Genomic DNA, 13946 nt, shown 5'->3' with positions numbered 1-13946 from the left:
CACCTCAGGTTTCAATGTCACTCCTTTGAAAGTAAACACATTAGAAATTAGAGATATGCTTGTTAGATAAATTTGGTATTTAAAAGACATCAAAATTACGTATTATTTAACAATCATCCCTTCTGTGCCTGTGCCACTTAGAGAATAAATTCGATCAACCAACCAAAACATTGGAGAGAAATTCCAAAATAACATTATTAAATTTAATCAGTTTGCCATGATGTCAGCACATTTTGCCTTTGCGGCTTTGAATTATTCCAAACAGTGCACTCCCTTATGTGAAAGCAGGAAATCATTTAATCCAAGGCAAGTGGTCACAACTGAGATTTGTGAAATGTATTTGCTCTGTAAGCACTGAGATACATTTTTCAAATGGTCCATGAATAAAATAGCCAGTCCCTTTTCTTACATCCAACGATTATAACTCAGTGGAGACCACCTGCTGTGGTCACCAAAACGACCTCAATAAGACAGGGGAAGGTTTTATTGACCCACCTCCTCTGGTTCAGTGCCGGACGGGAGCCTTGAGCCCTAGATGCAGTGGCATAGAAACATAGAGAATAGGTACAGGAGTAGGCCATTCGGCCCTTCGAGCCAGCACTGCCATTTAATATGATCACGGCTGATCATCCAAAATCAGGAGCCCGTTCCTGCTTTCTCCCCGTATACCTTGATTCCATTACCCTAAGAGCTATATCAAACTCTCTCTTGAAAACATGCAGTAAATTGGTCTCCACTACTTCCTGTGGCAGAGAATTCCACAGATTCACAACTCTCTGGGTGAAAAAGATTTTCTCATCTCAATCCTAAATGGCCTACCCCTTGTTCTTAAAATGTGACCCCTGGTTCTGGACTCCCCCAACATCAGGAACATTTTTCCTGCATCTAGCCTGTCCAATTCCTTAATAATTTTATATATTTCTATAAGATCCCCTCTCATCCTTCTAAATTCCAGTGAATATAAGCCCAGTCGATCCATTCTTTCATCATATGACAGACCCGCCATCCTGGGATTTAACCTGGTGAACCTCCGGTGAAATCCCTCAATAGCAAGAATGTCCTTCCTCAAATTAGGAGACCAAAACAGCACACAATACTCCATGTGTGGTCTCACCAGGGCCCCGTAAAACTGCAGCAGGACTTCCTTTCTCCTATACTCAAATCCTTTCGCCATGAAGGCCAATATGCCATTTGCTTTCTTCACTGCCTGCTGTACCTACATGCTTACTTTCCAGTTGGACAGATATGACCTGGACGAGGCAAATGGAACTGCCCATCTTCCTTCAAAGGGTCTAGTCTCGATGGAAGGGGCAGACAAAGCCTACAGCTGTACACAGATCCTCTAAGCTCTTGAACTTCAGCCTGAGAGCTTCATTTTAATCCTGACCATCTGCATAACTGTGACTAAGCCTCAAACTCTTCCTTTTCGAGCCATTTCCCTTCTCTCAGACCAGGTGTCTGGGCGCAATCAAAGTTTCAAATCAGCCAACTGGAGTCATGGGTTTAGGACAGCCATAAGATCATGTGATAGGAGCAGAATTAGGCCATTCGGCCCATCAAGTCTACTCCGCCATTCAAACATGGCTGATCTATCCATCCTAACCCCATTCTCCTGCCTTCTCCCCTACATCTGTACTAATCAAGAATCCATTTATCTCTGCCTTAAATATATCTTGGCCTCCACAGCCTTCTGTGGCAAAGAATTCCACAGATTCACCACCCTCTGACTAAAGAGATTTCTCCTCACCTCCTTCCTAAAAGAACGTCCTTTAACTCTGAGACTATGACCTCTAGTCCTAGACTCTACCACTAGTGGAAACATCCTCTCCACATCCACTCTATCCAAGCCTTTCACTATTCTGTACGTTTCAATGAGGTCCCCTCTCATTCTTCTAAACTCCAGCGAGTACAGGCCCAGTGCCGTCAAACGCTCATCATAGGTTAACCCATTCATTCCTGGGATCATTCGTGTTCACAGCCACGTGCAGGGTCTTGGGGTTAATCAATGAGTCAGGAGACAGAGAGCTTCCTCAGTGGCCCACCCACCCAGCTAAGATGGTTGCAATGGAGGAACGTTCATCACACACCCAGATATCAACGTGCTCCCCACATGCATTCACTTCCGTACTGTTACAATAAGCAAGCAAAGTGATTGTCTCTAATGTTGTCTTTTTTTTCTTCTTATTTCCATTTAATTAGGTCACTTTCAGGAAACAGCATGAAAGCTAATTTCATTCAATGGCATCTTTTTCAGGCAATTCATTAAAAAATATATATTAACCCAGCTGCTGACAGCCGAATGTGAATAAACTGTTCGCAGTCGTAGCAGTTTTTCCTCTAGCAGTACGCTGAACGGGATTGTACTAAATAAATGTTTGAACTGCCTTTTTGTAGCGATATCCACAGAGGAGGCTTCCACACCTCACCCGTACGGAAGAACCACAGTCCCCGTTTCCATGATAATAAGAGCTTCTGTGCCAGAGTTCTCTGGGAGTGGTGATGGTCAAATCAGTAACCTAACTGTTTCTAAAGTGACCTCGGATGCTATCGAGCTTTCCTGGATGGCAGAAACCGGATCCTATGACTATTTTATCATAAAGTATAGGAGCGAGCTTGGAGCCGAGGATGAGACAGAGTTCTCCTTGCCTGGTGATGTTTTAACTTCTGAACTGAAAGGTCTCTCGCCTTCCACTCCTTATAAAATAACTCTGTCCGGGATTTCTGGTGGTCATCTCTCAGAGCCGCTGAGTATTATAGCTGCCACAGGTATTTAGACTTTTCTGATTGTTGTCTCTGGACGTGCTTCCGTTGTGCAGTCTTGCTAAATCTCCTCTAAACGCCGGTTATCGTGTGTCGAGAACCCCCTTGCTATTTTTGAACGGCTAGTTGTGCTTTCCACCCGCATGTCCGAGCTCGAATGTGCCCGCCAGGTTTGCTGGGGGAACCTTCCCCGCAAACAGGCCGCAGCTTGAGATTGGAAAAGCATGCACCTTGTGAGTAATGGTCTGAGCCCGCATGGTTTTTTAATTGTCCTGAGGCACGAGGGTGGGTTTTATCTGGTGTTGCAGCCCCCTTCTGTAGTGCACTGAATGGTCAAAACTCTTCTAGGTTTTGAGCGTAAAGGAATGAGGTGCAGTTTGCAACATGAGTTGAATGGATTAAAGACAGCATGAACCTGAAGGGATGATATCCCTTTGTCCCTGCTTGTGCTTGTTTGTAAGAGGTTTGTGCTTGGTTGTTCTTTATCCATTAGGCCTAGAAGAAATACTTGAGATTAGAACTAGACAAAAGCATGTTGCTTGAGATTTAACGGTGTCATTAACATTGTGTTGGTTTTATAGAATCTGTCCATTTCTAAATGGTGAATATTTTGATCTTGTTCTATTAATCATTTCCTCCTGTTCTAATTCACCCCTATATCGTTTTACTTAACAGCATTTAATAATGACCTGTGTGCTGAAATTCATAACAGGTGCCTGTTCTTGGAGTCCGGAGCTGCTGCTTGACATTTATATGCTGTGGTTACTAGTTTTATCTTTAAACGGATTGCTAAATTGTTTCCAGTTACTGTCGAGTGTTGGTTGAAGTTAAATCATTGGCCATCATGCGCACAATTGGTTCCTTACCAACTTCAAACGGTGTTGCCAAAATGTACTTGGGAAGGCAAAAACGTTTCTTTCAGCTTGACAAAGAATCTCAAAGTAAATTGCCAACCAGCACTGACCATGACATATGTAACTGGAAGCATGATGTTTATTGTTGTTCTCTTGACACCACCGAATGTTGAAACACTATTCCTTCCCAATTATTTTTAGCTGACTTATTCAACGCACTCGGTGATCAAATAAATCATACAACAGCCCTCACTTCTCGTCCACACAAAGATGGAGGTTTTAACCTCGGGCCCACAGTTGATTCAGAGAAAGGGGTGTTGCATAGTAGACTGGGAAACGTTACAGTGATAAACACTACCTCCGAAAGTATTAAGCTTTCTTGGACTTTGCAAAATGGATCTTTTGATGCCTTTCTGATAGTGGCCACAGATTACACTGGGTTGTATGGACCATTGGAAAGGTCCCTTAATGGTGACGTACGTAGCACCACGGTAACTGGTCTTTTGGATAGCACACAGTATAAGGTATATTTATACGGATTTGTGGGAAATTGGCGTTCAGATCCTTTGAACACAGAAGCCACGACAGGTATTGTTTTTATTCACAATATTTCCCCTCTACAACCCTTTTTTTCTTCTTCCTCTCATTTTCAATGTGTACAAAACTCCCCCCTTTTTAACAATGCTGTTAATCAAAGCATGCCCTCACATGTCGATGATAAGCAGGGTCCTCTGTTTAGCTCCGAGGTTACCTGTAACTAGGGAGAGCGGAAGGGGAGGAAATGAATTCTTGGTGTTGTGTGGTAAAAGTATGGTGTGGCCGCTGGGCGTTCTGTACTTGGCTTCTGAAGTGGGGCTCCTCCGAATTTCATCCATTGCTTTGTCGTGTGTTTATCACATGTGGCTGAAGTCAGCGCTTGTGCAGGTGGAATTAGCATTGCACCAGGTCTCTGACAACCAGAAGCACTAAGACACCTTGAACCATGGCAGCCTCACAATCTGTAATCACTGCTGATGACTTTAAAGACCAATGGCCGGGAAATACTTTTCATCGCCCTTTGCATAGACATGCAGGTGAATCTAACCTTGAATAGAGATTGAACTTGTTCCAAGATCTGATGTTCAGGCCATGGGTGGATTTGAATGGAGTTGAACACTGAGGTGAGGTGCTTGGCGTTCTCTGATATCTTCCCTGGTCCTGCCAGATTGCAGCATCCAGCTCAGCCTCAACGTTCAGGAACATCTCACCGTGGATCTCCGCACTGCACTCCATTGGTTGTCCTCTCTGGAGTCCATTGGCTGAGCTTCTAATGGCTAGATGTATGTGGGGCACAGAGGAAGCGTTGCACGTTCACCAGAGCCAGCACAATGCAAAGAGTGGACATTCAGTTCACGGAAGCGTTTGAGTGACACCAGACACAGAGGAGATTAACTCAGGGCTTTCTGCCTGGGCTGGAGCAGCCAATTACAGAAGGATTCCCCAGTGCTCGTGAGGGACGACAGCCTTTGCATTTATAGATTTAACCCCCCCCTCTTCCCGGTCAAACAATTTCATCCCACAACCTCTAAATATAAAGACAAAGTGTAGTCATCACTCTTTGGGCCGAATGGCCTGTAAGACCCAATGACTCTAAACATAAAAGACAAAGTATAGTCATCACTCTTAAAAATGTTCTTCCTGTAACTCTGTTAAAAAAGGCCACCAAATGTTTTGACATGCAATGTTGATTTGCCATCCTATTTGCATCTATTCATCAGAATATCTTGAGGCAGTTCATGGAAATTATTCTTTACTGTGCAGCAATGTGGCTCTGTAGGGGAAATATAGCCTTATGTAGCCATATCTGAGCCTACAACATCCCATAAATAGTCACAGAGTGAGCGCACATTCAAGAAAGGATATATTGGCTATGGGAGCTGTCCAAAAGAGACTCACCTCTCTAATTCCTGGTTTGATTGGGTTGTCCCTACATCTCAAGAAATTAGAATCCATGTTCTTTCGAGTTTATAAAATGAGGGGTAAGCTTATTGAAGTACATGTAATACTGAGGGAGCATGAGGGTGGGTACTGAGATGTTTCCATTCCTGGGAGAATCTCAAACGAAGGGGACATATGTCCAAGATTGTGGTGGTAGATGTCATTTAAAGCTGAGGGATGTAAGAACTATATGGAGAGGGTGTGAATCTTTGGAGTTTCTGTCATGGAGGATTGTGGGTTGTTAAAGAGGGAGTCGATACATTTTAAAAGATTAGGGAATTGAGGACAATGAAGAACTGTCACAGAGGAGGATTCAAGGCTTGGAACAGATTAACTAGCGAGGGCAGGCTTAAGGGGCCGAGTGGCCTACTCTTGGTCCTATGTGTAAGGCTCGTGTACATGCTGATCTCTGTTTTACACTGATCATTAACACTCATACACAGATAGAAAATTTGATTTTAAGGACTAATAAAATGGTGGTCCTCATCACAAAAGGCTTAGAATAAGGGGCAGCACAATGGCGCAGCATAAAGCTGCTCCCTTACAACACCATAGACCCAGGTTCGATCCTGACTACAGGTTCTGTCTGTTCGGAGTTTGCACGTTCCCCCGGTGACCGCGTGGGTTTTCTCCGGGTGCTGTGGTTTCCTCCCACATTCCAAAGACGTGCAGGCTTGTAGGTTAATTGACTTCTGTAAATTGTCCCGAGTGTGTAGGATAGAACTACTGTACGGGTGATTGCTGGTCGGCTTGGACTCGGTTGGCCGAAGGACCTGTTTCCACTCTGTATCTCAAACCAAAATCAAACTTAAATAAGCCACACAAAGCAAAGCTGCGATTGTACAGTCTTAATCATTTGCCATCGGGGAGTACAATGTTCTGTGAAGCTCAGGAAAGATATATTGGTTTTGAAGGAGATCCAAAGCTGCTGCACCAGAATGATGTCAGGGTTTAAATGTTGAAAGTCAGCTTTTACTGCCTTGTTTGAAAGGTGATCTAATCAACTGCTGTTTAGTGGGTGAAGGGAAAAGATTTCTTCTGGTGAGGAAAACCAGAACAAGTAGGTCTGATCATAAATCTCGAGCCTAAAAATGCGATAGCATCACAGAGCGAGTGGAAATCTGGAACTCTTTCAACAGCCACATTGTGTATTTACATGGCACCCATTCCTGGTGCATCAGAGCAATGCTAACGAACAGACCTCGAGGCTGAACTGCACAGGATAGTACAACAACAGACTCCATGGTCAAAGGAGGGGAGGTAGGGGGTGTTTAGGGAGCAACCAGAGAGCTACCAGAGAGCTGAGGGCCTGGGCAGTTGGAAATAGGTCAAATTGTTGAGACTAAGAGCAATGGATGATTGTAGGGCAAGGCATCAGGAGGAGAAGCCATAAAGAACAGTTAATCAATATCCAGTAGTGTAATTTGTAGACTGTCTTTGCGGTCGATGAACTTGTTAATTATTGGCCTGCAGCTACAAAGCATTAGCTGTTCATGACCATACAATGACCTGGTTAATAGCAAGGCCCGCGTGACAAAAGAATGCCAGTTCAGTTCCCAATGTGTCTGTGGTTACATCTGAGCCTGGGTGATGGGTAGTCAGCGGCCGCAGTGGTACTCAGCGGAGAGGAAGGTCAGCCAGGCTTCCCACAACGTCTTTCTCTCCAGGGGTAATCCAGCTTAAAGCATTGCCTGAGTCACAGGAAAGCCAAGCAGCAACATTCTGCTGTGGTCAGACTTCAGACCAGCACGACTTGGCTGAAGGTCAATCAGCTGAGAAATGGAGAACAAGGATTTTAGTTTAGTTTAGTTTAGAGATACAGCATGGAAACGGGCCCTTCGGCCCACCGGGTCCGCACCGACCAGCGATCCCCACTCATTAACACTATCCTACACACACTCGGGACAATTGTACACGTACACCAAGCTAATTAACCTACATGCCTGTACGTCTTTGGAGTGTGGGAGGAAACCGAAGATCTCAGAGAAACCCACGCTGTCACCGGGAGAATGCAGAAACTCCACACAGATGGCACCCGTAGTCGGGATCGAACCCGGGTCTCTGGCGCTGCAAGCGCTGTAAGGCAGCAACTCTACCACTGCGCCACCGTGACCGTCCTTGTCTGTGGAGATGTATACAGGAGAATTGGGAAGGAGAAGGGGGAGTTGGGCGTAGGTTCCCTTTTAGGAAACCCTTGTGCAGGGGAATAGAATCCCAGGTGCAGACTTTCTTCTCATGAGATGCAGATGTTACAGATAGAACACCATGTATTGTCCCTTCCTAACCCGGTCAGGGCCGAGTGCCTGACAGGCCTGTCCACAGCACTGATTAACATTGTTACTGTGGCGTGGAGTCACAAATAGTCCGGCAGACTTCCTGTCTTGAATGATATTAATGTTCCAGGCAAGATTTTAACACCAAAAACAGTGTTTCTTTGATTTATTTCCATCTGCCGTGGTTGAATTTGAACTCATATCTCCACAACTCTAGTCCAGAGCCTCGTAGATACTCATCTTTAACTGCAGTCCGATTCGATGCCTCTCGATGGACTGGCATCAAACCTAGGTGTTAATGAGATACTTCCACCTCTCACTGCCATAGCAGAGGTGGGCAAGATTAGCACATGAAATACAAAGATAAGTCCAAATACAAAGAATATCAAACTATTAACAAAAGCTCTACGGAGTAGATTTTATCAAACTTTTATTCCTAAGTTGCAGAAACATAAGATGGGAAAAACAGGATCCATTTTTCAAATTCACTAATAATTGGGCATGATAATTAAAATGTGACTGTTAGGTACATGGATAGGATAGGCTTGGAGGGATATGGGCCATATCCAGGCAGGTGGGACTTGTGGAGATGGGGCTTGGCGGTTGGCGTGGGCAAGTTGGACCGTGGGGCCTGTACCCACGCTGTTTAACCCTGTGACTCGATGATTAGCGGGGAGGTTGATATTATTGGTGGTGGTGAGGTGGAGTTAATGGAATGTAATTTGTGATGCACCCACCAACACATGGTAACCTCAGGGAAAGACAGAGGCTGAGGAGGTATTGGCGTCTTGTGAAGGAAGCTATCCCACAGATTAAGTCATTGATTCTAATCCAAAGACGTCTGTTACAGAATCCCTTGACAACATCACTGCACACTCTCCAAGCACAGAAATCGCTAAACCAGAGAATTTTGTGGTAACAAATGTGACTTCCACCAGCTTCCAGCTATCATGGGCAGCCCAGAGCGGGGCTTTTGATAGTTTTCTTTTAACAATAAAGGATGTAAACGGACTGGGCAGGCCTTTGAGGATTTCCCACCAGGCTGATCAACATACAGCTGATGTAACAGGGCTGGTACCTGGTACTGATTACAAGATTGATCTGTACGGAATTGTTGAAGGCCAGCTTTCAAAGCCACTGACAGAGATTACAAGAACAGGTATTCCTCACCGTCTCGTCATCACCTTCCATGTCGTCATGCTACCCAGAGGTCGAAATGCCTCATGTACATCCCATCACCCCATTACTGCATTCAGAAAGCTTAACGTTCATTAATAGATCCACCTCCCCTTGATCTGTGAGCAGCAATGTGTTGCCCCTTAGAAGCAAGGACAACTTCTGCAAGTAACGTACCTGTTTCTAATCCTCCCCAGTGCTTCAGTCATTGATTAACACACATTGTCAACCATGGGTGGTCCTGTGGCGCAGCTGGTAGAGCTGCTGCCTCACTGCGCCTGAGACCCAGGTTCGATCCCGACCTCGGGTGATGTCTGTGTGGAGTTTGCACGTTCTCCCTGTGTCCACACGGGTATCCTCCGGGTGCTCTGGTTTCTTCCCACATCCCAAACACGTGCGGGTTTGTAGGTTAATTGGCCGCTGCAAATTGTCTCGAGTGTGTTGGGATTGGATGGGAAAGAGGGACAACATAGAACCAACCTGCACAGGTGATCAATGGTGGGTGTGGACTCGGTGGGTTGAAGTGCCTTTTTCCACGCTGTATATATATTGAAACTAAAATTATCCACGGCATATCATTTTGTGCCACCTTTATTTCAAGTGGGGAGCCGTTAATTCTTGATCCATTTATAATCAATTATATCCAAGGTATACCCAATGCACTACAAAGAGTGGACATCTTGGGACTTCGTTCCAATGCAGTTTTAGAAAATTATCTGGGATCAGATTTGAATGAGAATCAGCATAGTTGAAGCTTTGTTTTATTTTTTTAAGTCTCTTGCTTTTATTTGATCAAAACAATGTTACTGATGGAAGCTAAATCTGAGAAAAAAAATATTGATTGGTGAAGCAGAAGTCTTCAACAGGCAACAGGGAACTAATTCTGTGACTCCTGTTCAACAAGGTTTGGGAGGGAGCCTCGCTGCATGTCTGCTCTCGGCCTTAATGCCATGGATAATGGTCTCAATGCTTTGCTTGATAAAGCTGACAGTGACTCTGAGTCTCTGAGCAGCAGAACCTTTGTGCAGAGTATCTGTGCCGTTCTGTGAAGTATTCTCTCTCGCTTCCCCTGGTTCTGAAAGCATTGGCTCCGTCCTGAGGCTGGCTGCCACGGTAACACCGCCCTCAAGTGGACAACAAACCCATAGCATAATGTGTGAGAAGTTTGCAGGTTATGGCTGACTGTGCAGACTCCCAAGTTCACATAAGATCATGTCCTACCACGGGGATCCCAAATCAAAAACTTGGGCAATTTGTCCCCTTTACCCATCCCCGGGAGATCTGAGTGTTAAAACTAAGCTGAGGCAGAGATCATGGTTCATTCTCTATTAAGGACACCAAGCAGCCATCTGGACCAGAATCTCTTCCCAATCTCCTCCTCCCTCTACACCAGTATGTTCTGCTATCAACTGAGGAGTTTGGCCCAGTCATTTCAGCTCATTTTCACACTCTGAGTTTACCAGAAGCCGAGCCGCCAGGACTTTGTCCCCTTTTTGCTTTTTGAATTAAACCCCTGAAAATATCACTAATAATACGCTTCACGTAAACTTAGTTTGAGAAGATTTGTGAAAGGTGATGTAAAACTATCCATTCTATGATTAAGAGAAACGCTACAATACAGACCCGCAGTCTCAAATAGATGGAGTCAGCTACAGACATACCATAGTTCACGGAATAACAAACATCATCTCACCACGTACTCACTGCATGTTTGTCATGTATACTTCTAAAGAAAGAAGTACTACCTAATCATCACATTGTGAAGAAGGGGCAGATTCAGTTTGAATGTGCAAGAATATCCTTATAATGTGCGTGCACTTTTGCATATATATTAATTTACAGGCGAGTTTTTACTTTCTATTTTTATTTCTGATCACAGCAGACTGAACGGAATCCGCTGTCTTCTCACTCATCACTCCACACTGCATTACAGTGCTACCTCATTATCCGGATTGTTTTCAGATTCACGCTGCTCATTTGTGCCGGCATGCCCTTTGTGTGTTATAAATATTTATGTCCGGTTATAAATTACTGTCTTAACATTGCCTTTGATCAGTAAGTGACACTGACATCCATCCTATCCGTCTCTCATTATTTTCCAGAGGTGTGTGTGTGTGTTAGTGACTTGTAACTTGCTTCTCTTTGCTTTTTTTTTTTATAACCCCAGTTGATAACAATATTTCATGTAATTCATTACTTTGCCAGAATCTGAACTTGACAACTTAGCAGTGTCAGATGTTACCTCGGGCAGCTTCAGGCTCTCGTGGACAGCGGAGGGACATTTTGAAAACTTTGTTATAGAAATTACGGACTCTGGCGGTTTATTCAAACCACTAACATACACACTGCCAGGTGACCAGCATTCCATGGACATCCCAGATCTGCCTGCTGCTACTGACTATGAGATTTCCATCTATGGGATAATCCATGGTCAACCAACAAAACCATTGCACACGGAAGCTCACACAGGTACTTTGATATTTATTTCCTGACTCTTTATTCCTCGCACAGAAGCGAACCGGGTCTGTCAGTGGTACTGTGTTTATTTTTTTCCTTCCAGCCTCTCCGGGTTTGATTTGATTTATTTTGATTGCAGGCTCTGCATTGTAAAGTAGAATGACATTTTCTTCCCCCTGTTTATTCACTAATTTCATAGGAACTGGTCTATGCTGAATGGCTGCTCAAATGTTGGAATGTTTCTCGACCATCCTAAAAACTGCATGGTTTTTGATGTTGTTCTGCTTTTGATATTGCAACCATTAAACCTTTCCGTACAACAGTAAGGGATTGCAACAAAAACGCCTCGTCGGTGGAGACACCACATTGTACTAACAAAGTTGACTCTTTTTTCCCCTAAAGGTTTGATGCCTGGGCAGATTGTTAATGTGCCTCTGTGTGTCTGTGTGAAAATGGCAGAATTGTTTGATTTCTGAGACATGGGTAGTTTGCCATTGCATTTGCCTCTGTTCCGGTGGAAGCTCACATCAGTTGTAGGACTGCCACTTACTGTGAAGTGGAATTTGACTGTGGTTTCTGTGTAAAATAAATCACTGAAAATTCAGAGAGTTCATACCTAAGCAAGGAACAAACAAAAGATTTATTTTAAGATTTACACATTGGCCTTACCATTTAGTGATTCAAAATCTTGGAGTAACTCAGTCAATAAACCTCACAGTGGCAAACCTACACATGATTAAGATAAAAAATAACTATTTAACCATTAATGTTGTACTTCTAATTATTAGCAGATCAATGTTAGTTTTGTGGTCATTACGTCCAGTCCTTCAAATAGCTACTAACTTTGTTTATTGGCATTTTCGTAAACCTTAATTCCTGGTAATACCTTGCTATTTTCAGAAGCAAGATAAATGTGTAAAAAGACGGGAGCGAGACAGTTTGCAAGCCTGTGAGGCAAACTGCAAAAACTGCATGGTTGCATGGGACATGCAATTTGTAAAACCAGGGACATTGTCGCAATGCAATAATATGTTGCAATATCCGCTTGTAATGGTGTGTGTGTATTGTGTATTAACACCCAAAGTCTTCTGTGCCACAACAAAGTTTACTTTCAACCCTCGACAAGTGAGAATCGCCTAAAACGTGTTGGCAGCTCTGTGATTCAAAGGAGGATGAACTAGATAAATTGCAATGAGAACAACACTTCAAAAACATGATGCTACACGTTATGTAAAACCTCTAATAATTTTTATAAATAAGCACAATAATTTGAATGAACAAATTAACTGTAATATTACAAAAGCACAATGTTAAATTTCAAATCTGTTTTATTCCTTGTCTAAAATAATTAATTGTGCTAGTTATACCCATTACCGTGAATGTCAGTTTTTTTGTTTTATTACAATTCTGTTATAAATATATCAGCAGCCATAACTGATCACCAGCTGATTATTGCTGATTCACAGCAGTTTTCTCTTTTTATCTGAAATCCTGATTTCATAGTGTCATACTGTACAGTAATAGCCCCTTCAGCTCACCTTCTCCATGCTCACCATCAAGCACCCATCTATACCAATCCCATTTACCAGCACTGGGTCTGTGCCCTGCCATGCCTTATAGTTTCAATTGCTTCTACAAATGCTTTGTAAATATCGTGGAAACTATCTGCCTCCACCACCCTCTCAAGCGGTGTGTTTCAGACTTCCATCACCCTCTAAATGAATCTATCTATCTAACTATCTATCTATCTATCTATCTATCTATCTATCTATCTATCTATCTATCTATCTATCTATCTATCTATCTATCTATCTATCTATCTATCTATCTATCTATCTATCTATCTATCTATCTATCTATCTATCTATCTATCTGTCTGTCTGTCTGTCTGTCTGTCTGTCTCTGTCTGTCTGTCTGTCTGTCTGTCTGTCTGTCTGTCTGTCTGTCTGTCTGTCTGTCTGTCTGTCTGTCTGTCTGTCTACCTAATTATCTATCTACCTATCTATCTACTTATCTATCTACCCATCCATCCATCCATCCCATCCATATATTTATATATCCCTCTCATAATTATGTTGACCTCGGTCATGTTCTCCCTCCCCTCAAACTTCTTCGCTCTGTGGAAAACAAACCCAGTGTATCCAGTCTCCCCTTATAACTGAAACACTCTATCCCAGGCATCATCCTCTGCACCCCCACCCAGTGCCATCGCAACCTGCCCGTAGTGTGGTGACCAGAACTGTGCAAGGCATTTCAATTGTGGCCTGACAAATGTTTTATAAATGTTTTACTAAGACCTCCCAGATTTTCTATTCTTTGCCCCAGCTAATGAAAGCATACATCCAACATGCCTTCTTCACTGTCTTTCCCACCGGTGCTTCCATCTTCAGGGATCTTGCAACGTGTACACCATGGGCCCCCTGTCCCTCAATGTTCCCTTGGGCTCAAC

At 43.5% G+C, this 13946-nt stretch overlaps 1 protein-coding gene across 9 annotated transcripts in view; it reads left to right on the top strand.

The window, feature by feature from the left end:
• tncb (tenascin Cb) overlaps nucleotides 1–13946 on the top strand; it is a 122542-nt gene that overhangs the window by 73711 nt on the left and 34885 nt on the right. For 6 of the 9 annotated variants that reach the window (XM_078426081.1, XM_078426082.1, XM_078426083.1 and 3 more), the window contains 3 exons: nucleotides 2395–2766; nucleotides 8715–9023; nucleotides 11246–11509. The exons of 1 other annotated variant lie outside the window; for it this stretch is intronic. In XM_078426081.1, coding sequence (XP_078282207.1) covers nucleotides 2395–2766; nucleotides 8715–9023; nucleotides 11246–11509 — 945 coding nt within the window. Of the gene's footprint in view, nucleotides 1–2394; nucleotides 2767–3815; nucleotides 4203–8714; nucleotides 9024–11245; nucleotides 11510–13946 lie in introns of all 9 variants that reach the window. 2 more of the 9 variants (XM_078426086.1, XM_078426084.1) reach the window with 2 other exon arrangements.

The sequence above is a fragment of the Rhinoraja longicauda genome, chromosome 31 (genome assembly GCF_053455715.1).
Source record: "Rhinoraja longicauda isolate Sanriku21f chromosome 31, sRhiLon1.1, whole genome shotgun sequence".
NCBI classification, from domain to species: Eukaryota; Metazoa; Chordata; class Chondrichthyes; order Rajiformes; family Arhynchobatidae; genus Rhinoraja; species Rhinoraja longicauda.
The sequence above is the reverse complement of the archived record's forward strand: the minus strand, read 5'-3'. Positions and strand labels throughout refer to the sequence as shown.